The sequence below is a fragment of the Lingula anatina genome, chromosome 1, assembly GCF_051362555.1.
Source record: "Lingula anatina isolate TDL-2025a chromosome 1, LinAna3.0, whole genome shotgun sequence".
NCBI classification, from domain to species: domain Eukaryota; kingdom Metazoa; phylum Brachiopoda; class Lingulata; order Lingulida; family Lingulidae; genus Lingula; species Lingula anatina.
This window is the reverse complement of record NC_141767.1, coordinates 26,313,206-26,339,414: the sequence shown is the minus strand read 5'-3', so window position 1 is coordinate 26,339,414 and position 26,209 is coordinate 26,313,206. Positions and strand designations below refer to the sequence as shown.

The following is a 26,209-nucleotide window of genomic DNA, read 5'->3' as shown; positions in this document are numbered from 1 at the left end:
CATAGAACTTGGAACAAAAGAACTTGATTGAGCCAAGTTCAATGAATACAGACCATTTCTGGGATTTTAATAGTTTTGCTTCAGGTTTGTCCGACTTGGCCTTAGCCATCATTCAAGGCAAAGATAAAATACAGGTTTCCAAGAATTGGACACTTGCAAAACTTTTTTTACATATGTTCTACAATGATGATGATTATGATGCATCTTGATACAACTTTTGTCCAAATTTCTGATATAATTAAAGATCGAAATAGTGATAGTTTTGTATACATGAAATGCATATTTTCTAAGTAATATTATTATTTAGGTTATAGTTTTATGAATAAAAAGCATCCAATGCACATCTGATCATGTTCACTCATACTTGTTTCAACCATGAAATATTTGAATACCCATCTTTTAAAGGGAGCCTTACATCATCTTTTCTGGTGGCATGTCCTATGACCGCGCTGGTAAGACTCCCTGTCTCACCGTCATCAATGGAAAGAGTACCACTGTGCTGGAAATGGAACATAATGTGGTGGATTTCATCTCAGTCTGCACATCACCTTGGTCTAATGGTTAGTTTTCATTGGAGGTCATCTGTGGTTTTTTCTTTCTTTGATGCACTTTAATACGTTTAAAGCTCAAGATGCAAATAAGCTTGGAATAAATAAGCAAAATGCTTGTTGTGAATATTGCTCGAAGAACCTGTTTAATTGTAGTATTAATGGTGAAGTGTATTGCCAATTTATCTATTTTATTTATTCCTTTGTGTGTGATAGAAAAATCTTGCTGACAAAAAGTTCAGTGCCATGCATTATCAAGTCTATAATCAAGTCCAACTTTTTTTTTTTTTTTTTTGAAGTCCGTCTCTAGGGGCAATATGTTCTGACAGGTGATACTTATCGATATCTTTTTTTGCTATTGACAGACTTCCAGGATCCCTATGCTATTATAGTTCTACTCCAGAATGACTTAGTGGTTGTGGATCTCACAAGTCCAGGGTAGGATAGGATTTATTTATTTATTTATTTATTTATTTTTTTTTTTTTATTATTTATTTTTTTTTTTTGGGGGGGGGGGGGTATCATTAAATTAAATGCTATACCAGTACTAGCACTCTGTATGGGCTTGCAGTCATAAGTTCTCGGGGTAATGTGGTAAGTTTTATGTATTCTACAGATGTAAGATTTTTCATAATCTTAGCCTTTTTCAATTACAGTTTTTCCTGCCTGAATTTTGAAGCTTGACCTTGAAATGGAAACTTATATATCTATTACTGTTAATTTGTATAATATATGGTTTCAGATATCCGTGTTTTGAGAATCCGTACCCTATGGATCTGCATGAATCTCCTGTAACCTGCTGCCAGTATTATGCAGACTGCCCACCAGATCTCATACCAGCCTTCTACTCAGTTGGCTCTAAGCAGCAGAAGAAGTCTGGATTTAGTACAAAGGTAATAATCAAATGAACTATTGTACTGTGAGGGTTATAGATCAATGAGGACAGTTTGTTAATAAATAGTTTTTGTGGTCCTCCATTTAAGTAGTTTTTATTTTTTCTCTGGATTTGTTTTGTATTTAATGTGTCATTTGGTTTTAATGTGTCATAGTTGTTGTAATTGTTGTTGTCATTAATATATTGCCAATGCAAACACAGAATTTAGTGTTATACATAAATTAATAAGTGGTAACTTTGAATTTTGTCATACTGAAAAGTTAAACAAATGAGAGTATTTATATTTATATTTCTTTTCAAGGTTTGCAGATTTATGGAAGATAAGTATCTTGTATGGATAAAAATTATACCGTTGCTGTTTTGCAGAAAGATTTAATTTTTGTTACTATTTCTGATTCCCATTTTAGGAGTGGCCAGTAAAAGGTGGAGAATGGGGCACAACTACATGCAGCTACCCTGAAATTATTATTACTGGGTAAGATTTGAATAAAAGAGTAAACATTTTTAATTAAATGATGTGTTTTTCATATCATACAGCAATGCATTCATCAACAATAAAACACTGCATAAATCCCAGACCTCATTGTTGATAATGGATAGTATGCCTTTCTCTTTAGTCATGCCGATGGCTCCATAAAATTCTGGGATGCGTCTGCAGTAACACTGCAGGTGCTGTACAAAGTGAAGACTGCTAAAATATTTGACAAGCACCATAAAAACAAGTGTTCAGAGAATGGCAGCGGTGGTGTTGGCGAGGCAGAGGAGGGGCCATTTGCAATACAGCAGTTGTACCTGGAGGCAGAAAGTAGGATGTTAGTGGTAGCAGGCAGGACACATGTTGTTCTACTCAAGTACAGTAAACAGGAGGGGGTGCTGGAGGTGCCGGTAAGTACTGGAGACTGAAACCAAACCACACCAATTTGCTTTTGGCAGATTCTTAATGATAATATTATACCACATTAATGAGCACTGAGATGTAATATTGCCAAGAGATGAGATTACATATTCGTATTTAAAATGTTTTTGTACATGTTTAAGATATTTGAAGTTAGTGAAGAGGAACTACTTATTGCCACTTCTCAAGTGCTGTCATTTTGATAATTTATGGATTTTTGTCCTTATACCTATTATTCAAGGGTAATGATTTGGCTCTGAGGTAGTTGTAAGGGTAACATAATCTTGTTTTATGTGAATAATTATATGTGGACAAGTGCCATGCAATTGATTTAGCTCCTACAGAAGTGTTAGGTAACAACATTTTAAAAAATGGTCAGGCTATGATGATTGCAAAATTGTAAATACCATTTGGAAATCTCTGAAGTAAAATCAACCCTTGTTCTTATTTATGTTGAAATTTTGTGCCAATGTATAAAGCACTTATGTTAAAGCCTGTTGGCAAGCTGTCAGTGTATTGATCCTGGACACTTTTGTCAGCCTGTATTGGGACTATTCCATTGGTGGTTCCTGAATAATGTATGATATGTGCATTTTATGTGAGCAGATAAACTGAATGTTCTTGTAATAAGAAGAGCAGCATGCATTTTTTTCCTATATTTGTGTATTTATTATCAGGATGAGGCTGATTGCTTCTTTGCATCTAGAAGGGTAGGTTTATCACACTTCATCCTGAAAATTATCCCCGTTTCATATGATCAAAGTTTCAGATGATTTGAATTCACTATGTCTCCCTAAATTTAATTGATTAAACCTCAAAGGGACCCTTCTCCAAACTCACATTATCTCAATCCTGAGTCAGTGATTTGGGCAGTTTTATTAGTTTTGAGAACCCCAAGAAGAGACATGAATTGAACTGCTGCTATCAGTGAACTTTCTCCTTTTTTGTGACTTGATCATTTTTGCAACAATTTTTTTTTTCTTTATAGTACTTTTGTTTAATTGGTTTGCTTTCAAATGCTGAGTCTCATTGAGAAATTAATTGTCACAATCACGCCTTCCTTGGAAAAAAGCAGCAGTGGTTTATTAAGAAAATGCAGACATACAGACACCACCTTACTGCATAAAGAAATATACTTAGCAGGCTAAGGTGATTTGAAGGATATCCACAAAGAATTGAGTAATTTTGTAAGGTATTTTGAATCAATAAGCCTAGAAATGCCAGCACATCTCAAGAGGGAAACACTGGGAATTTGTGAAGTCTAGGACTAGGAAAGGGTATGCACATTATTCGAAGCCAGTGATTAATTCGATTTTGAATCTGGAAGCCTGCTTCTATGCTCTCCATATGTGAATGTCAGCTTTTGGTCATTATCCGTATAACCTTATTAATGATGATTGAGGCACATTATAAGTTCATAATTTAGCCTTGCACCAGGGCTTACTACTTTCTTCCCTTTTGAATCTGATAAGCATTGCTACTGCCTTCTCACCTGAAAATTCAATAACTGTCAGAAGAAAATGAATAAGCACTTTCAGTTTCAGGCCTTGGAAAAAGTTTGCTATTTCCTATAAGATCCACATCTCATCCTCTCTAATGGGCTTTCAGAGCAATTTTGTAGATCAGCACTTAAATTATATCATATTTCAAATTTACTGGAATTGGAATCCTACCATAGGGTTGTCTTTTTGTCTATCGAGTTCTTCTCATTTTCAGTGATAGTTACAGTACTTAGTAAAAACATAACTTCATTATGCTATATTTAACTGCTACTCTATCTACTTGAATGTATATATACCGTATAATTTTATAAAAAGCATTAGTCATTTTCCAAGTGAAATCAGTTTGATATTAAAAACAAAAACATTAAATATAACTTGATCAGATAATTTTGTGATAATTTACAAATTTGCAGTGTTAAGATGATTGTATGTATATATATATATTTTTTTATTGTATTTTAGAGTCTTGAGATTTCCATTGTATATGAAGTATTTGATGAAGTAGAAGAGACACCTGAGTTTGAGTTCCCACCTATTCGCCCCTCTATTGGGTTAACATCACAGAAAAGTGGGAGTGTGGGCTCCTACTCCAGCTCTGCTTCAGACACAGCAAAGCAGGTAAGAATACACACAGTGAACATGGCCTTGAAAACAAAAACCAGAATAACAGTAAAATATTCAGCAGAAATTACTTAAGACAATATTGATTTGCACTAGCCAAAACTTTTTATGAAAATCATCAGGGATTCTCAAACAAGGAGAAAATTTCCATGCAGGTTGAAGGATTTGTTTTTGAAATGATTTGCCAGGTGCTGCTGGTGATTGAATCATGGTCAACTAAAAAGGAATTAGATAATTAAAAAAAAAAAGCAGAACTATCCAATTTTTTTTTTTACATCTTCAGTGATCTTTTCTAATAAAAATCATTTGAAAAATGATGATGCTATCTTGGTGGAATTGTATCTTGAGCTGTGAAAGAAGAAGGACATTTCGATTTCATGATACAATTGCTTAGCATGTAGTGCTTTTTTAAAAAATCATGTGCTTAGATGTGCAGGCATAGTAGATCACAGTATTAAGACATGATAGATTTTGTGCACTTTATTTTTCCTTAGTGTATTGAATGGTCTTTCTCTTGCACATTGATATTGCTGTATAGTAATTTGAACAATAATAGTTATACGGAGCATGTTTTATACTATTCTATTGTTTGTCTGTTTGAATATGTTTTTGTGAGCCTTGATTTTACTGCTTTTCTGTTGTATGACAGTATCAACATCAACAGCAGCAAAATCAAACTGTGAGTATGAATGCTTTGTTAGTTACTAGTACGTTCAGTGTATCTCTATCATCTGTGAAGCTTTTTGATTTTTTTATAACTCAAACACTTTTAGTACTAATTCAATTGATTTTTTTTTTTTTTTTTTTTTTTTTTTTTATACCTAAAAGCATTAAGCACTGTGTGATATCCATTTCTGGTTCCAAAATGAAAATTTCTGTGACTTCTTTCTCTCTGTGAATGTATCATATCCCTAGTGGTGATGCGTGGTATAATGGATGTTCTGCTTCATTTCAAACCTTACTTTCCCTATGGTTTTGATGAAGTACATGTATGATAATCACTATGATGTGAATGTGTCATGCATTTCAAATGTTTCCAAGGGGCAGGAGACTGCATTAGATGACTGGAATGTCTGTGCTGATGTGAATGAAGAATATGATGATTATTATGCTAAAATACAGAGTTGGATTTGAAACTGGTTGCCCTTATTATGTGGCAACTTGGTCTGCATGGTTATATGTTGTCATAGATTATTTAGTGGTGCTAGATAGTTGTAAATGCCATTTGAATAGTACAGACATTACGAGTGTTTGTGATAGTACAAAAATGAATTATAAATTAAGAAATATTTCCTGAAAGTGCTTTTGTTTGTCTGTTTAATAACTGAGCTTCAAATCATGACTTACTGATGCTCAGATGGCAATTGGAAAACAATATGAAGGCTGAAAATTTCATATAGTATAAAGTTCTGATGATAAGTTATCATTTATAATATTTTTTGAACAGGTTAATGTACATTTTAAAGATAAAACATTTCCACTGATCATTTAATATTTAAGATTATAGTTTTATTTTAAATCATTTCAGCAGGCTAAAGGATTCTGTAGCCTTCTCTCTAACAAAATTAATATGTATTGTTCTCTAGGAGCTGTTTACCAGCGTGAAAGTTAAAGGAGGCTCTAGAAAGTTTTCAGCAGGCTATCAACCAACATTGGTCTGTGTCTTAGGAAGTGTGGAGGGAGAAAAACCAGGAAACATAACCAGTATCAGTGTCAACTCTTCGTATGGGCTGTGAGTACTCAGATGTTTGAAAAGCGTTTGAAGTAGTGAAATAAGATAAACTGGATATGTCTAACATTACCTGTACATGTGTGCATTGCAAAGTTCTGAGAATTGATTAAAAGTTTCATCTGTAAGTTCTGAGAATTGATTAAAAGTTTTATCCGTAAAGCAGGGATGAGATTTTTCCAACTTTTGGCAGATTTCTTGCTTTTTGGGAGCCAGGTATATAATTGGCCTAGGGGCCCCCTGGACCTAGCGCCGAATTTTCCGACTTTGTCACTAAGTGGCAGCCTCATCCCTGGTAAAGTGATAGTCAGGCAGAAGACAACTCTGTGAATTATAAGATGGCATGTTGGATTTTGTTGTTGAAAGAGGTTTCTCTTTTCCAGACTCGCATTTGGCAATGACACTGGGCTGGCTATAGTGGATTATATGCAGAAGACATGTCTGTTAAACATGGGAACACCAGATTTGTATGGTAAGCTCTGGGATTACAGAAACAATGTGACATTAACATTGTTAACTTAATACGAATGAATACTTACAGGTTATAATCTGTTGTATGCTTTCTGATTCCATTGTAACAATGTTATTATAAGCAGCACAGACAGAATGATAGCAACGATTGTTCTTGTTCAGCTACAAGTATGTGGATATAAAGACGGCTAGCATATTTGTTTGTATAATGAAGCCTAGGTATTATTAAAGGAACTTTTTTTTGTATTTTTTGGGTTGTCTTGTATTAAAGATTAATTTGCAAGATGTGTGATATAGTTACTATGCTTCTAATGTTTTCATTTCACAGGTTCTATGGACCCTTACCAAAGAGTGCCACGATCTCCCAAGACAACCAAGTCACGGCCTAATGACCTTCAGGGAGTGCAGGCGCAGAACTCCACCACTTCAGAGGACTGTAAATCGCCAACTAGTGAACAGGTAGAGCATTATACAGTCATTTGTGCACATTTATTTTCATTTTTTATGAAAAGGCATATTATACTTTACCTTAATGTAGGCATAGATATTTGATTGTGTTTTAACAAGTGAACCGGGACCTTTTTCCCCCAAACCTATTTAGCCATGGGGCATATGGAAGTTGATTTAATGTGGTATTAAACAAAAGATCTTAGTTTATCAAAGCTTTATCAAACCAGACCTTCCTTGTTTGTGCAATAACATGGACATGAACATAAAACATTTTCTCCCTGACCTTATATATATATATATATATATAATTGTCCACTAAATTTCATTGAAAGCTGAGTTAACTTCATCATCATGCTGGTTTGGCTGCTCAGTTACTCTTGCTTATTAATCTCACTTATACTGTTATATAGGTAATATTGTAAATGATGTTATATCATAATTTCATTAGTATTGTTTATGTGAGTCAGAATCACAGCTCAAAAAAAAAAAACTTGGTATTCATCGAATGTTATGCCTTTTCATAGAAATTAATTTTGTGTTTGATTACTTATCTCACCAGTGAAAGTGCATAGGTTTTGAAAAAAATTTAGCTTACATTTGACACTAATTACTCAGACTAGTATACATAAATAATTCATTTCTTTTTCATTAGCTTAAAGATCGCCTTGTGACTCTTGTGAGCATCAATTTGGTGAGAAGTGAAAGTGTACTATACACTCACTTAATGTTAGACTGTGAGCATCCTGTGTATAGCAGATACTTGCATTTATTGAAAGGGAACCTCTTGTCTATTTAAAAATATTTTCAATGTTAAGATCTTTCTGGAATCCACGACGCAAATTGTCCAAAGCGTTGATGTTGTGGTGAAAAAGTAGTGTTTGGATTATAATATATCACACTTAAGAACAACTGATGCTACTTGATGTTTATTTGTGTATTATGTATGCTGGGTAGAAATATGGGCAGCATTCTTTAGATTCAATAGACTCCTTGTATGCTGAATGTATCACCAAACCTGAGCAGATATTGTGTCTGAGCATGCTTCCAACCCTTCTTCACATGCCGATCTATCAGTGCATTGTCAGGTTCTGCCTTGCATTGTATATGGCACCCTGGCTTAGCTTCCTACGTGTGTACAACATAATGATCTAGCTATTCTTATCCACAACAACCTATATGACCTCCTTCATCTAAAAAAGTAACACTTGGTTTCTGATTTTAGTTGAATCCCTTCATTATCCTTATTTTTCTGCTACATTACTTCTTGTATAATAGAAGTGGCAATGCTGAGGTATGATAACATAATGAGTTTGGACCTCAGTGAGGGTGTCTTACTGATTTATTTTTGCATTTTTTTTTTCTGTCTGGTGCTTGTGTTTAAGTTCAAATTTTCCTTTGTTTTGGTTAACTGCTGATTGTTTTTGCAGCCTCCACCCTCCCCTGGCCTAGCATCTAGTAATCTTTGTAGCCCCAGGTCTCCACGCTCGCCTGGGACCCCCAGGAACGAAAGAACTCAGACATTACTTACAGTGTCCGCCACTGAGAACCTGGACCTAAACCACCAGGATGATGTTTCCGGCACCGAGTCCGATGGCTCTATGGAGATTGAGACAGCTCTTGAAGCCTTTGAAATGGAAAAACGGGAGATGATACGTGAGCTGGAGAGCATTGAGACTGGAGAATTGCAAAGTAAATTTCTCATTCCTCATCCTGCTGCTGAGGAAAGACCTACGATGGTTCGTCGTGCCATATCGATGCCTGTCTCCAATAAGCCTCTAGTACCAGCACTGGATGATGATGATGAAGATGACCATGTTGTTAATAGTCTAAAAATGGCAGGAAGTAACTCAAGGTCCCAAGAAACAGTCAAATATGATCTGAATTGTGATGAAACTGATGATAAAAGTGGGATGAGTCAGTTTCGCCGGTTTAGTATCAAGGTTAAGAAAAAATTTCATTCTGTAAAGACAACTCGTCCCAAGTGCAAGAGCCCATCAGATAATTACCTGTCAGTACCAACGGCGGATGGTGAACAAAAACGACGGGGTCTGATAAAAAGAGACTCAAAGGGGGTTGCAGTGCTTGATCTACGCAGTGAGGAGCCAGGGGTCTCAAAGAAAAGCATAGTTGTTCGCAATGGAACTGGCGGTATGTAGCAAAAAACCTTGATATGGATGCTTGCAGCTTTGCAGCTCTTAGAAATAGGGCTATTTCCACTGGCTGCATGACATGCTGGGCAAGGGTTTTGTTCACAGCATCCAGTTTTATGTCTGATAATTTCTTTTTTCAGCACTCCGCATGCCGTGTACTTGAAAATTGAGCATGACCAGATTTTTGCACATGTGTATATTGCCAGCATTTTAGCATGCCCTTATTGCACCTGGCAGCATATACACAACTAATATTCCTTCACTGCTGAAAGTTTTAACACAGACCTCACATGATTAATCATCTTTGCTTGCTTTTTAGATCAATGGGGTGTGTCTCAGTCCTACAGGTACTAAACAAAAGAGACAACATCCTCCTGAGTTGAGACGGACTAAGTCCCAAGGTATCCGCAAAATTCAGAAAATGCAAAGTACAGCATCGTTGGACATGGATGCAAATGGTGGTGGCGGAGGTGCATTGTTGCTTTTCTACCTTTAATAACACTTATGGCATTGTATTTAACACCAACAGAAAAGGGGGGGAACACAAGGATGTTTGTGCTTTTGTGGCACTTTAACAAAATATCTCTTTTCATGACTTTGTGACACACTACAACATTGCTGCTTTTATTTGTCTTTCAAGCTTTTTGCAGTATATTTTAGGTATATTAATTCTTTTGTCTTAGTTAAGATAGTTGTATATGGCAAGAACTTGTGTAACAGATACATGGATGGTGTGACACTGCATGGTGCTCCTCATGGCACATGGGTCAGTGATATACTCTTCTGTAACTGTGCAGCTGCCATTCCAAGGCAACATTTGTATGCAAGGCATTACTTTTGGTGTCTACTTGGAGAGACTTGAAATCACAACTCATTCTAGTTCCAGTATACCAATGAAGCCTTGTAATAATCTTGTCTGATCACCTGGAATTAGTTTTTCTCCAATGACTACCAAAAGAAATGCCCTGTGTGATGTGTTATGTGACAGATTCAATTTTCTTTTCTTTTTCTTTCAAAAAGTTAAAAATTTACATTTAAATCATTTTCTTTGTTTAGTGCCATATTTATATTAAAATAAGTCTAAGCATTTCTTATTTGACTTAGTGAACTGCTCTGAAATTATGTTTTACTAACTTCAAATCTGATTGCCATTTCAAGGCAAGCCACTATGCTCTTGAACAGTGGATGTTGATATTTTTATTGAATTGAAAAAAAAAAAGCTAAAGCTCATTGCTGTTGGCCTTTTTAAAATATCTGTACTTTTACTCATGAACAAAGTTAAATTTTGCATCATAATTTTTCTTTTACTTTGGGTAGATTGGATTCGTTGGTTTTATGATCAATTTTTACAACATTTTTGATAAAAAAAGGTATTAATTTCAATCACTTCCACTGTTCAACTCCCTATATCACAATAACATTGCTTCACTGCACTTATTTTTACATTAATTCTGCAACTTGTTTGAACACTAACCTTTAACAGCACACCACCGTACCACCACCAGAGATAGGATGTACTCTAACAAATTATCAGACACAGTATCGTTATCCCTTCCAAAATCGTTAAGGGTTATGCATGCCATAGAAAGGTGCATGTTTGATATTCCCTGAAAGTTCCCAAGAGCACTGAAACTGGTATGAGCTCTTCCTGGGTTTTGTGCTGCACCCTCTTGTGAAATAATGTGCTTACTACGGTCCAGTCCAGCACCAAGAACGACCTGAATTTTGTGGATCCATGATTGTTGTGTTAGTTGTTGCATTGGCTATGTTTATGTTGTCCTTTTTTGGGTGGGATTTCTTTTGTATTTGGTTTGTCTCATCAGATGTTTTGGTTTTCAGGTTTTTTTCCTTTATTGTGTGAGACAAGTTCACTGTAATTTGCACATTTTGTTACTTATTGTTGTTTCTTTGTTCATTTGCCAATATGCAAACAAGTGGAAGAGTTATGATAAATGAAATGGAGTGTAGAAATTGATAGTTTTCAGTCCATTTTGGAACATCCTTAAATATCCAAATTATTCAACTCTATTCATATGTTGAAGTTAAAATTTATTAAGAAATTAACATTTTTATTTTAATGTGTACAAGTGACAAATTTTAAAGTGAATATACATATTTAGGTTTTAGTGTTATTTGCTTTTGAAGCATTATAGTATGTGTGTTCCAATGAGATTCAACCAGTCCATAAACTAAATTCTACATTTCTAGTCATCACTACTTTGTCTGGACTGTTCCATTACTGCATATGGGTGTTTGGAGGGTTAGCTTTTTCAAAGAAAACATACATTCTACAAATTTGCCTTCTCAATAAAAATAACAGAGCTCCAGAAAAATGCAAAGCAACTTCAAAATTGCAATAAATCCCATTCCATTTATATGGATTATTTTTCACAATACAGTAATGTATGTATTTCAATTTTTTTAGTTTTTTTTTCCAATAATTTGCAAAAGCACTTTGCATGTTGACAAAATTTGATCATTTACATAAGTAGAATTCTTTTTTTTTTTTTCTGTTTTCATGTTAATTGTTTAGTGGATTATCTCTATTTTATTTTTATATTTTACAATTTGGCTGTTAGATTTGAAAATATTTTAAAATATTGAATATTTTTTTATTCTTTTAGTTCTCTTAACACGCTGGCACATTTTTCTTATGAATTTTTATTTGGGGATTGGTGTGCTTTGGATGTATGAACCTATTTTAGCATATATTTTCCTCCTAAGTTTTATTATTGGATTTACTAAAGGCATGGTTAAAGTAAAGTATCTCGGTAAAAGTATAGACAATTTTTGTTTATTTTTCTAGAACACACTAAAAGCATGATTTGTAAGTCCCCTAATGGTAGTAGCATGTCTTCAATCAGTTTTTTTGTGAACTTTTCACTAGTGAAGAATACTATCAGAATTAAAGCATTATTCACAATCATACTCTTTAATATTTGTTTTGAAAATTAATCTGCTGGTCATGTTACAGATCAAGGACAGTCCTCTTCATTTTCACGATCGCGTAGTTCTAGCATGTCTAGTCTGGAAAACGTCAGTCAGGAAGGCGTCCGCTGCCTTGTGTTTGCTGATTCCTACACAAGAAAAACAGGTAAAACTAGAAAAGCGCAGACCTCCGCCAAGGCAGCAATTTTTTATTATTATTGATTATTGATTGATTATTGATCCGGATCACCACCAAAAACTACATCATCTCTTCCTTGGCCCACTTCTGACAATTCCTGAAAATTTCATAAAAATCGGTCCATAACTTTTCGAGTTATGTTAAAGACAAACAAACAGACAGACAAACAGGGGTGAAAACATAACCTCCTTGGCGGAGATAAATAGGAAGTGACCATTACCCAACATGAAATAATATAGTTTTTACATAGGTTTTTCTATGTGTCATATACTGTAACCAAATACAAGAACAGGGAGACAAAAAATACAGTACTTTGTTTTATAGTGGTAAAATTGTAAAACCACAATATCTCAACAATACCTGTTGATCTTCCAGATGCTTTCACATGTCCATGTTTGTGGGTAGGCACTAGCCTGGGATCTGTGATAGTAATTGTCCTCAACCTTCCACCACCAGGAGAACAGAGGCTTAACCAACCTGTTATTGTATCACCCAGTGGTGAGTGTGTGTGTGTGTGCGTGTGCGTGCACCTGTGTAAACATATGCATTCATGTGCATATATGTGTCATTGTTTCATCAAGTATTCTGTTTAAGGTAAAGGAATACCTTATTTTAAAAAATTGGATATTGGTTTTTTCACTTGTCTTTTGTACTCTCATATTTATCTCACATCTAAAGTAAAAAAAAAAAAATCTGACATCTTTTTTAAAAGATAAAAGTAAACAAGTGATACACTGTAAGATACGCATAATCTTATTGTCAGTTCTCAAAGTATTCTAACTTGTTGAAGACCAGATTTCAAAGGAAAGATTTTTTCCTCTTCTAGGTACAATATTTCGTTTAAAAGGTGCAATTCTGGCCATGTCTTTCCTGGATTGCAATGGTATTCTCATCCCAGCGGTGTCAGAGCAGTGGAGGGATGCTGGCAGAGAGGAGAAAGCCAGGAATAGGCCACAGACAGACAGTAAGTTCACATGTCTACAGTAAATACTTCAGGACCACAATTGAAGGTATACTGTATGATTTTGAAATTTCCTGAAGTCATATATTCTATGTTTACATATCCTGCAAAGCTACTTTACTTTCCCATAAACCCCCCTGAAATATAAGTATCTGACTTGGATAGTTCCCTCTGAAGTGCACAGGAAGACATGGCATTTTATTTGACTGGCCAGTCATTTAGTACTAAATCGGGGGTGGTTTGAGGCAGTCTTCTGGGTCTTCTGGAAGACAGTCAGATTTTCAAGTTTACATTGACGGGTATCTACCTTTTTTATCGGAAGACAGTCAAAAATGGAGGATGGATCAACAAAGATAGTTTGGAAGACTGTCAGAAAATATCTCTGGATTCGCCCTTGTAAATCAGTAAATGAAATAAAATGTTGAATCCAAGTGCAGAGACAGGTTGAGAAGTGATTCATGAGCAGGGGACCCCCCTCCCCCCTTTCAAGAAAAATTCATTTTGGCATGTAAATCCCATATAGAGTACCTTTTAGAAGCAGAAGTATAATATGAATTTTGAATGAAATGTCTTTGTGTGATCTGTTCTTAAGTATGATTTTGTCTCTACTGATCTTAATTGTTTTGTATCTATCATTGTAGGGCAAATATCACTGAGTGGAAATAAGCCCAGGATGTCTCCAACTGCCTCAACTGAGATGTGTGATAGACAGTTTGCTATTATCTGCTCAGAAAAACAGGCCAGGGTAGGATGCATGTGCTGAAAGAAATTAATACAAAGCAATGAACATAAAATACAAACCGTTTTTATAAAGACAACAATTTGGTGACCTTAAAAAGCAGACCCAAGGTTTTTAAACATATTCAAGAGCTCCGTGAGACACTTCTGCGCTCTGAATTTGGTGATACTGTATAAGCTCACCCTCTGCATTACGTAAATACTTAAAATTTGATCTTGTCAGCCTAGTGCAGTTAGATGAGGACATAATATATGTTGGCATTGCCTACAGCTGCATAATTGTAATGTTTCTTTGTTCTTTTAAGGTGATGTCTCTACCCTCTCAGACATGTGCATATAAAGTCAAAGTCACAGAGACCTCATATGTGGCCAAAGCTGAGGTGGTAGCCATGAAAGGTAAACAAATAGATAAATGTGCTGTTTGGAGGGTGAATTGGTAACAATGTCCATTGTATAAAGTGTATTTGTTTCACCATGTGGTAGTATAAAATGAAAATTATGTATGCTAATACCCAGTATCCATTAACATGGTGATGTGGTTTTATGTAGTTAATGCTGACAACATTGTTAGCATAACTTAGGTTGTGTCACTGCATGTACACAGTCTGTTGTGGTGAGCGCCCACAGTGAAATGTTGCAGTAGCCTTCAAGAACACTCCAACCATGAAACCAACCTGCTAACCCTGTTGCACCTTATCTGTGATGTGAATTTTACCATCTGTAATGAAAAGAATTAATGTTACCACAGCAATTACAGTGAAGCAAAACAGTTCAAGAGTAGAAATAAAAATGATAGTAATTAAAGTATTACATTTTGCATGGCATACAACAACAAAATGAAAGCAATGGTACAAATTTTAATCCACTAAAAGTAAACATATTCATCTCTGCATGAAGCATCATTATGATTTTTAGCTTAGTACCTGCACAGAGAATAGTTGCCAATGGCTGAAAACTGTTGTAAATGTTGTTTTTCATTCTTAAGGCTGGTCACTTGATGAAGGTATCATTTTTTCATCCATTTGCATGTTTTTGTGTGCTTTCTTGAATTTGTTTAGAACTTGTTGATAGTGAGGTCATGTAGTGAGAAACTTGTTTGCTGACTTTTGGGAATGTTTCACATCATTGGTCTTCGAAGTTGCATGTTTTAAGTAAAAAAAAAAGGTAAAAATAAAATTGTATACAGTGAAGATCACCTTCAATCTCAACCTTCACCTTCTTTGGTTTAAAGACTGGATACAGTTTAATATATTATTGCTTTCGTTATTCTGTTCCATTTTGGTTATTTTTTATGTGCATGTTTGAGTTGACATGTATTGAAAATCCCTTTTTCAAATATTTTTTGAAATATTTTTAAAAAATATTTTTAATGAGTAATTAATACTAAAAAATGACCAGCTATCTTTTGCTGTGAGGGGTGAAGGGTTTATAATGATTTATGGGTTTTTTATAGTAATGGGAAGTGCTGTTTGACAAAAAAACTGCTTTAATTTATTACTGTTTCTAAATTGACATTTCTTTAAGATTACAGTGTAGTTCAAGATTTGTCTGAGTTGTGTGCATAGTTGTCAGCATGAATTGATTAGTGTACTTGTATTTTATATCAATATACAGACTAGGAGAAGTTCACTTATGAACAGTATAGTTACAAATGAAGAATGACTCCAATTAGTTGCACAGATCAGCATACATATACAGTTGAAATGTAACAGCCTATACCACATGTATACAACTGTTAAAGAAAAACTTAAAGATTGAAGATTGAGATGTTTGTTAAATCTTGTTATATTAGTGTTATATTGTTTGTGCATTCCAGATAGCGTATGCTTGGTATGTTTCATTGCCAGTGGCCGTCTAATGGTCTTCAGTTTGCCGAGCCTCAGAGTTTTGATGGATATGGATTTCTTATCACTGACTGATCTCAGGTGAAGTTGTGAAGTATGGGAGTTTTATATGTCACAAGAATCATCATCTGGGATTCTGTAATTGTTAAGATATTTCTAGTCCGAATAGAATCGTGCTCCATCCAAAAATCACTTATTTTGATGTTAGTCTTACTTAGGTACATTACATGTTATTTTTGTTTCATTTTAGGTTTACATTTTTTTTTTTTCGTTATTTGCCTTTTTGTTAAATGCATTGCAATACTCGCTTATTAGAATAATACAATAGACGAATGAAATATATAGAAAATTTCAACGTGTGGTTTCATGAATAGCACACACATGCACAGATTTCAATATGGACTTAGGTTGGATTTTTATTTATTCTTTTGCTGAGAAATGTGTTATTGTTAGTGCCATCTTTCTGACTTGCCATGTAGATAAGAGCACATGAGTCTCTCAACACATGTATTGTAGATTTTCACTCAGTTGTATGTTAGTATAATAATTTCAAAGTATATTGTACACCTCAGTAATCTCCTTAATGATGCCAATTCAATCAACTAATTGATAGGAATTCAAGATCTAACTGGATGTTACTACGTGTATGCTTCAGATGTTCACACCTGTTTTTTTCATTTGGTTTTTAGTTATCCTTTTTAGCCACCCTGATTGTTACCTGTTGTTTATTTTTTATTTATTTCAACAGTCAACCATACTCTGACATGGCTGCCTATGAGGAAGGGCTGACCCTGTACGTAAGATACTCCTCTAGTTGTTTTTGAAAATTATTTGTTGACATATTTTGGTATATTTGCACCTCTTTTGCCATCATTTTAGGTTTTATATATGTTAAATGTTTGTATGAAAAGCAAATCTGCATACTAAATGTTATTTTTCTTTTGTTAGATTCTAGTAAAATGCTTTCTGTTTTAAGACATTCTGTATAATATAGTAAACATGGTTGTTACTGCATACTGTTTTATTGTTACTGCTTCTTTGGGTGGAGTTTATATATATATTATAGGAATAATACAATTTTCTTAGTTCTCCATTAAGATCATATTTTATTAAGACATCAGTTTCTGTGATGATCTATATTTATGTATAGCATAGTCTTAGAACCAGTGTATAATGTAAAAGTACATTTGAGAAGGAAAATGTAGCAACTTAATTTTTTTGTTTATTGGTGAAAAAGATTCACAACAAATCTATCAGATGAGAAGATGGTGTATAACCATATTCAGGGTGTGAATCATTTGATTTATTGAGCGATATAATGAGCACAAGTGCTCTTATACCGTTGAATACAATAATAGCTCTTATACCCTTTTATATCCAATAATAGTTGAAGAGTTGATTTAGTTCTATGTGTTAATTGTCTATTATAGAATGGCCAGGTCTTTCTGCATCAGTAACAATGGTCATGCCCTCTACATGTGTTCACCCAATGAAGTACAGAAAGTGGCTTTCTCTGCTGAAATCACGTAAGATATGTCAATTACTAAAGATTATATATGCCATAGTTTACAGACATGTTAGTAATATATGCATGTGTGAGGTGTTGTACATTTTAACATATTACACAAGAAGGTTGTGTTTTAATGCGTATTGCCAGTTAAAAAGAATATTTTTTGATTTATAATTACTCTATGATATTTTATTATCTCTGCAGGGAAAGTCTAAATGAAATGTTGGGTGATTTGTTTCTTCCCTGTGAGACCCCTGAACAGCCAAAGCAAGGATTTTTCAAGAACCTGTTTAGTGGTGGAACACAGACATTGGACAGGGAGCAGCTATGTAAGTAACTAGCTAGGTTGTAAACTTAGAAGGATGCCATCTTGATTTGACTGTGTGTAATGGGGAAATTTCTTTATATCAGAAAAAAAGTAGATTATACTGATGAACTGCAGGATTTTTTTTTTCGTTCTGAACAATGGTAAAAATTAAGTGAATCATTTTCATTACATGCACTTGTTAAAAAGTTAAAACCTGAAAAAGGGACAGTACACTGATCCTATATTTTCCATTTCAGTTGGAGAAACGAGTGGAAAGGCAGCTAAAGGTCTTGCGAAGCATATACCTGGTGGCATGGCCTCAGCACAGGCATCAGCTGCTTCAGCAACTTCAGAGATTGGGAGAGCAAAAATGGTAATATATAATGGTTCTTCACAGTAGATTCATGTCACTAAGGTTTATCACCTTTCACATTAAGAACTTTCATCCATTTAATCATTCCTCTGGTCCTCCTATGTTACATTCTCTCTTTCACATTGGTACAGACTTTGTGTCAGTTTCTCAGGATGAAGGGAATTTGTTTCATCTTGTTAAGCTATAGACACTTATTATAATGCTCTTTATTACAGCTTGCCATGGAGAGGGGCGAAAAATTGGGAGAATTAGAAATGCGTACGGCAGCCATGATGGACAAGGCTAAGAGTTATCGTGATTCAGCACATGCCTTGTCTCAGCATTACAAAGACAAAAAATGGTACCAGTTCTAGGAATTCATTTTGCAGTCGTAGAATTGTCTAAGACATGCCGCAGGAGAGTAGAGATTAGCTGGAGCAAAGATCTTAGCTGAAGACTGAGACTTCAGGAGCATTGCTCAAAGTTTGGTACACGATTTGTGATTGAAGAAAACACTGAGCAGATGTGATGGGAGAGATCTTCTGTTTCCATCAAACAATAGTGTTCCAGTGCAGTTTATGTCAGCAGTTGAATTTGGGTTTGTGTGTTATTGCAGATATTAACAAGTTATGATTGGTTCTAGTCAAGAGGAAGATGTCATACATTTCTGATATTGTAAATCTACCACTTCCTTTTATGCTGTTTCTATACTTTATATAGAATGAACATCTAATATGAAGCAATTTTAACTATTACTAGTGAAACTGAACATTACTCTGTTAAGGCATGAAATAATGTTGTATAATGTTTAAGTTTCTTTCTGCATGTAGTATTAAATTGCTGTAGAAAATTGCAAAGACTACATACATACCCAACAGTGCAAATTTACGAATTATTAATGATATATTTCATGCTAAGTAATATTCTTTCTATTGCCAAAGGGGAAAGTGCAAGTTTTATTGTTATTGTAAATAATGGTTCATTTGAGATTTATTTAGTTGAACATTATTTAAGGAAATGATTTCTAGAATGAATGTATTCATTAGTTGTGATCATTTAAACATATTAATATATACTTCTACCATTTGAAATGGTACAACGTGCTGTATATTGTACCTGTAACCAAATGTGTATTGCCTTTGTGGCTTTTATATGCAGCAGTCATTTACAAATGCCATTATTCATGCAATCTTTAGTTGGAAAAAAACCTACTGGCCATATAATCTTGCAGTACGGTTCAAAAGGACATTGTTTGTAATACCACTTAAAGCTCTGTCAGTTGTGACTTTTGCTTTTCCTTGGTAACAGGTGTTGTAATCCCCCTTCTTTGTATTGTTTGTTGCATACTATTACTTCCTTTTTGGATTTAAGGTAAACTACGCATCTTTTTCTCATAATGTGCATTTTGGGCATCATGAATTTTGCAAAAGGTGGAAGTGTATAATTTATTTATGATTGAAAGTATCATTTTTTTTTTTTTTTTTTTGATGGTTTACCTTACTCTTTAAACAAATGTATACTGTGAATGGACTTGAAGAAAATAACTTTGATGTCATACATGTATTCCTGTACAGATAAAGAGTCATTATCTTCATCTGCATGAGTGACTGCTAGTGTGCAATATAAAATATTTCTTTTTGCAATTTGTTACCTTTTTTTTTTTTTGCTGTATGGAATACATTGATGGAATATTCCAACTTTCTTTTTGGTTACAAGTATGTCCAGCTGCTTTCTCTGCAGGTACTAGTGTTCCTATCAGGTCAAATCATTTTGTTTAAAATTGATGTAGTAACTTTTTCAAAATCAATTCTCCCCTTTTTCATTTTGAGGTAATGTACAAGACATTCCATTAAAAATGATTTTTGCATAATTTAAGGGAAGGGTGGCATGTTAATTTGGTATGCCTGTCTTAAAACAATATTGCTCTGTCAATCACAAGAAAAAAATTAATATAAGTGTAAATTAGTCTGGCGAAAGCATATCAAATTTCACTCCGTTGTTATTAGTAATTTTAATCACCATTGCATCATTTTCTCATCCTTTACTTTGTAGGTTCATGTGGTCAGCTCAAAAGAATATTCACAGTAATTTGACAAGTACTATATGCTGCTTTCTTCTTCATCAATATTGAACATATATATATAGTAGCATTAATTCCAGTTGCGGATCACCTTACTTGTTGTTAACCTGGTGTTCATCTTTGTCTTGAATGAAGCCAATAAAACTTGTACAGAGATGTAGCATATGAACTGAATTGAAATAAAGATTGGTGTATTAAATGTGTAGGGGTTGACCTTTTCTTTGATATTGTTGTACGTAAATGGAACTGAATTAAGACTTTGTGCATTTGCAAACGGTAAATTTATTTATTTTAAAGCAAGGTTGCTCTTATACAAATATAAAGAGAAAAGGATAAGGAAATGGATCCTAGTGATACAAGGTGATATAGATGGTAATATATTTCTCAGCATTAAGGAATGTCCAATCCCAAAACAATTTGCATGTTGGTTCAGTTAGACATGAAAATTACACTCAAATTTTGTTCTCGAAAATTTGAACTGAGCATTTCCCTCGGAATTCTATGATTTTTATGTACAGACACAGATGTGTCTGTACATATAGCCATCACCTGCGTCTGTCGTCGTCGCCGTGCACTTTGACCACCGATAACATGATAAGTGAAAAACCGTTTTACCTTTTGGCTTGAAACTTACAGAACTGATGAGCTTTCATAATATGCAGGTCAAGTTCGAAAATCAGCATGATATGGCCATCTATATGGAAGTTATGCTGTTTTTATGTACAGACACAGATGTGTCTGTACATATAGCCATCATCTGCGTCTGTCGTCGCCGTCGCCGTCGTCGCCGTCGCCGTCGTCGCCGTCGCCGTGCACTTTTACCGATAACACGATAAGTGGAAAACCATTTTACCTTTTGACTTGAAACTTGCAGAACTGATGAATATTCATAATACGCAGGTCAAGTTCGAAAATCAGCATGATCGGGTCACTTTTAGGGAATTTATGCTGTTTTTTCACTTTTTTCAGCATATATGCAGCACCGATAACACGATAAGTGGAAAACCATTTTACCTTTTGACTTGAAACTTACAGAACTGATGAATATTCATAATACGCAGGTCAAGTTCGAAAATCAGCATGATCGGGTCACTTTTAGGGAATTTATGCTGTTTTTTCACTTTTTTCAGCATATATGCAGCACCGATAACACGATAAGTGGAAAACCATTTTACCTTTTGACTTGAAACTTACAGAACTGATGAATATTCATAATACGCAGGTCAAGTTCGAAAATCAGCATGATCGGGTCACTTTTAGGGAATTTATGCTGTTTTTTCACTTTTTTCAATATAAATGCAACACTGATAACACAATATAAGAAAAACGGATTGGCCAATTGTCATTATACTCACAGGAGTGGTCAATCTTACTAAAACGCAGGTTGAGTTCGAAAATCAGCATAATCGGGCCATTATTTTAGAAGTTATACTGTTTTTTTTTTTCACATTTCCTCAGATTCAATTATTAGGCATGTTAACAGTCTCATTATTTAACTAATAAGATGCCTAAAAGTGTTTGTTTGATATTTCCTGCATCTTTACAACATTGTTAGTTGATTATGTAAAAAACATGGTAAACTTGTTATCATGTATTGTGTAATAAAGTGTCAAAAATGGAAATAAACTCATATCATTGCAGTTTGTCAGATGCATTCATCCACTATGTTCAGAATCTCAGAATGGAGGAAGTTGGACATTTAACACTGTTCTATTGATACTTTTCCCATCTCATCAATTTTCTTAGTTGGTCATATAAAAATGGCAGTAAAATGTTTATTTTGTTTTATGTTAAAAAAGTGTTAAAAATGGAAATAAACCCATTTCAGAACAGTGCTGTCTTGTTTACATTTTGGCATTTTCAAGGTGTGACTTTGAAGTTCCATGGGCCTGAAGACCTTTGCTAGTCACATTTTCTGAATATCTGTGATAAGCTGTTAAACATTATGTAATATTGCATCAAAATTTGAAGAAACCCCTATTTTGGGCACTGCTTCCATGATGACCATTTAAGGAAAATCATGTCACTTACTGTTCTCAAACTTACAGGAAAGAAACATAGGACTAAAATACAGCTTCAGTAGGCAATGCAGTCTGTTTGGTATTTTTTTTTTTTTTTGGCAGTTAAACAGTTTTTTGTGAAAATTTAATTTTTCACATATTGGCATTTTCAAGGTGTGACTTTAAAGTTCCATGATCTTGAAGACTTTTGCTTGTCACATTTTCTGAATGTCCATGTTACTAATATTTTATTAATAACATTTGATTGTCATTTTATTGTTAAACATTATGTAATGTTGCATCAAAATTTGAAGAAACCCCTATCTTGGGCACTGCTCCTATGATGACCATTTAAGGGAAATCATGTCACTTACTGTTCTTAAACTTACAGGAAAGAAACATGGGTCTAACATACAGCTTCAATAGGCAACGCAGTCTGTTTGGTAAATTTTTCTGGCAATTTAACAGTTTTTTGTGAAAATTTGATTTTTCACTTATTTGCGTCTTTATTTTCTGTTTTTTGTCTGTACATTTGACAGCTTTGCTGCCTTGTTTCACTTTTTTCAGCATATATGCAACACCGATAACACAATAAGTGAAAAACCGTTTTACCTTTTGGCTTGAAACTTATGGAACTAATGAATATACATAATACGCAGGTCAAGTTTGAAAATCAGCATGATCGGGCCAATTTTATGGAAGTTATGCTATTTTTTCATTTTTTTAAGCATATATGCAACACTGATAACACGATAAGTGAAAAACCGTTTTACCTTTTGGCTTGAAACTTACAGAACTGATGACTATTCATAATACACAGGTCAAGTTTGAAAATCAGCGTGATTGGACCCATTTTATGGAAGTTATGCTGTTTTTTCACTTTTTTTAGCATGTATTCAATACCGATAACGCATTTCAAGGAAAATCAATTGGCCAATTGTCTTGAAATTTACAGGGGTGATCAGTCTTACTGAAATACAGATGGAGTTCGAAAATAAGCTCCATTGGTTCAGTTCTGGTGAAGTTATGCCTTTTTATGTACAGACACAGATGTGTCTGTACATATAGCCATCATCTGCGTCTGTCGTCGCCGTCGCTGTCGCCGTCGTCGCCGTCGCCGTGCACTTTTACCGATAACACGATAAGTGGAAAACTGTCTTTTCTTTTGGCTTGAAACTTACAGAACTGATGAATATTTGTAATACGCAGGTCAAGTTCGAAAATCAGCATGATCGGGTCACTTATAGGGAATTTATGCTGTTCTTTCACTTTTTTCAGCATATATGCAGCACCGATAACACGATAAGTGGAAAATCATTTTACCTTTTGGCTTGAAACTTACAGAACTGATGAATATTCGTAATACGCAGGTCAAGTTCGAAAATCAGCATGATCGGGTCATTTTTAGGGTAGTTATGCTGTTTTTTCACTTTTTTCAGCATATATGCAGCACCGATAACACGATAAGTGGAAAACCATTTTACCTTTTGGCTTGAAACTTACAGAACTGATGAAAATTCATAAGACGCAGGTCAAGTTCGAAAATCAGCATGATCGGGTTACTTATAGGGAATTTATGCTGTTTTTTCACTTTTTTCAGCATATATGCAGCACTGATAACACGATAAGTGGAAAACCATTTTACCTTTTGGCTTGAAACTTACAGAACTGATGAATATTCATAATACGCAGGTCAGGTTCGAAAATCAGCGTGATTGGGTCATTTTTATGTACAGACACAGATGTGTCTGTACATATTGCCATCACCTGCGTCTGTCGTCGCCGTCGCCGATGGTGATGCCGATGCCGATGCCGTCGCCGTGCACTTTCCTTGTAAACACGATAAGTGGAAGGCAGTTTTACTTTTTGGCTTTATATTTACAGAGCTGATGAATATTCATAAAACGCAGGTCAAGTTCGAAAATCAGCATGATCGGGCCATTATTGTAGAAGTTATGCTGTTTTTTCACTTTTCAGCATATATGCAACCTTGTAAACACATTTTAAGGAAAACCGTTAGGCCTGTTGTCATGAAACTCACAGGAGTAATCAATCTTACTAAAACGCAGGTCAAGTTCGAAAATCAGCATGATCGGGCCACTATTTTAGTAGTTATGCGGTTTTTTCATTGTTCAGCATATATGCAACGCTGTAAACACAATATAAGAAAAACAGAAAGCCCAACTGTCATTAAACTCACAGGAATGGTCAGTCTTACTAAAACGCAGGTTGAGTTCGAAAATCAGCATAATCGGGGCATTATTTTAGAAGTTATGCTGTTTTTTCACATTTCCTCAGATTTCCTCAGATTTAATTCTTAGGCATGTTAATAGCCTTATTATTTAAGTAATAAGATACGTAAAAGTGTTTGTTTGACATTTCCTGCATCTTTACAACATTGTTAGTTGATTATGTAAAAATGATGGTAAACTTGTTATCTTGTATTGTGTAATAAAGTGTCAAAAATGGAAATAAACTCATATCATTGCAGTTTGTCAGATTCAATCATTCACTATGTTCAGAATCTCAGAATGGAAGAAATTGGACATTTAACACTGTTCTATTGATATTTTTCCCATCTCATCAATTTTCTTAGTTGATCTTATAAAAATGGCAATAACCTATTAATTTTGTTTTATGTTAAAAAAGTGTTAAAAATGGAAATAAACCCATTTCAGAACAGTGCAGTCTTGTTTACATTTTGGCATTTTTAAGGCGTGACTTTGAAGTTCCAGCGGCCTAAAAACCTTTGTTAGTCACGTTTACTATTTGTCCATGATACTAATATTTTATTATTAAAAATTGATGATCATTATGCTGTTAAACATTATGTAATATTGCATCAAAATTTGAAAAAAACCTATTTTGGGCCCTGCTCCCATGATGACCATTTAAGAAAAACCATGCCACTTACTGTTCTCAAACAGTACAGTTAATATGTACAGATGTGTCTGTACATATTGCCATCACCTGCGTCTGTCGTCACCGTCGTTGCCGTCACTGTCGCTGTCGCCGGCGCCATGCACTTTCATTGTAAACACGATAAGTGGAAGGCAGTTTTACTTTTTGGCTGTATATTTACAGAGCTGATGAATATTCATAAAATGCAGGTCAGGTTCGATAATCAGCATGATCGGGCCATTAATGTAGAAGTTATGCTGTTTTTTCACTTTTCAGCATATGCAACACTGTAAACACATTTCAAGGAAAACCGATAAGCTTTTTGTCATGAAACTCACAGGAGTAATCGATCTTACTATAATGCAGGTCAAGTTCGAAAATCGGCATGATCGGGCCACTATTTTAGTAGTTATGCTTTTTTTTTTCACTTTTCAGCATATATGCAACACTGTAAACACAATATAAGAAAAACAGATAGGCCAATTGTCATTAAACTCACAGGAGTGGTCATTCCTGCTAAAACGCAGGTTAAGTTAAAAAATCAGCATAATCGGGCCATTATTTTAAAGAAATGCAGTTTTTTCACATTTCCTCAGATTTAATTCTTAGGCATGTAAACAGTTTCATTATTGAACTAATAAGATACGTAAAAGTGTTTGTTTGGCATTTCCTGCAATTTTACAACATTATTAGTTGATTATGTAAAAATGATGGTAAAGTTGTTATCGTGTATTGTCTAATAAAGTTTCAAAAATGGAAATAAACTCATATCATTGCAGTTTGTCAGTTTCAATCATTCACTATGTTCAGAATCTCAGAATGGAAGAGATTGGACATTTAACACTGCTCTGTTGATATTTTTCCCATCTCATCAATTTTCTTAGTTGATCATATAAAAACGGCAGAAAACTGTTAATTTTGTTTTATGTTAAAAATTGTTAAAAATGAAAAAAAAAAAAAAAACATTTCAGAACAGTGCTGTCTCGTTTACATTTTGGCATTTTCAAGTTGTGACTTTGAAGTTCCATGAGCCTGAAGACCTTTGCTATTCACATTTTCTGAATATCCATTAAAGTTGATGGTCATTATGCTGTTAAACATTATGTAATATTGCATCAAAATTTGAAA

The 26,209-nt window shown here is 34.4% G+C and overlaps 1 protein-coding gene across 8 annotated transcripts in view; it reads left to right on the top strand.

The window, feature by feature from the left end:
• The window catches only part of LOC106181969 (syntaxin-binding protein 5), a 44,387-nt gene extending 19,717 nt beyond the window's left edge, over window positions 1–24,670 (top strand). The window contains exons 10-32 of one of the 8 annotated variants that reach the window (XM_087002757.1): window positions 406–560; window positions 914–986; window positions 1,291–1,441; window positions 1,851–1,918; window positions 2,061–2,328; window positions 4,303–4,458; window positions 5,111–5,140; window positions 6,048–6,193; window positions 6,574–6,662; window positions 6,990–7,120; window positions 9,581–9,608; window positions 12,236–12,355; window positions 12,764–12,886; window positions 13,215–13,352; window positions 13,991–14,094; window positions 14,393–14,483; window positions 15,073–15,090; window positions 15,904–16,012; window positions 16,680–16,724; window positions 17,362–17,457; window positions 17,646–17,770; window positions 18,006–18,121; window positions 18,337–24,670. In XM_087002757.1, coding sequence (XP_086858883.1) covers window positions 406–560; window positions 914–986; window positions 1,291–1,441; window positions 1,851–1,918; window positions 2,061–2,328; window positions 4,303–4,458; window positions 5,111–5,140; window positions 6,048–6,193; window positions 6,574–6,662; window positions 6,990–7,120; window positions 9,581–9,608; window positions 12,236–12,355; window positions 12,764–12,886; window positions 13,215–13,352; window positions 13,991–14,094; window positions 14,393–14,483; window positions 15,073–15,090; window positions 15,904–16,012; window positions 16,680–16,724; window positions 17,362–17,457; window positions 17,646–17,770; window positions 18,006–18,121; window positions 18,337–18,474 — 2,518 coding nt within the window. In that variant the 3' untranslated portion in view covers window positions 18,475–24,670. Of the gene's footprint in view, window positions 1–405; window positions 561–913; window positions 987–1,290; window positions 1,442–1,850; window positions 1,919–2,060; window positions 2,329–4,302; window positions 4,459–5,110; window positions 5,141–6,047; window positions 6,194–6,573; window positions 6,663–6,989; window positions 7,121–8,538; window positions 9,260–9,580; window positions 9,732–12,235; window positions 12,356–12,763; window positions 12,887–13,214; window positions 13,353–13,990; window positions 14,095–14,392; window positions 14,484–15,072; window positions 15,091–15,903; window positions 16,013–16,679; window positions 16,725–17,361; window positions 17,458–17,645; window positions 17,771–18,005; window positions 18,122–18,336 lie in introns of all 8 variants that reach the window. The other 7 variants (XM_087002756.1, XM_087002755.1, XM_087002749.1 and 4 more) reach the window with 7 other exon arrangements.
• Window positions 24,671–26,209: the final 1,539 nt, after the last annotated feature.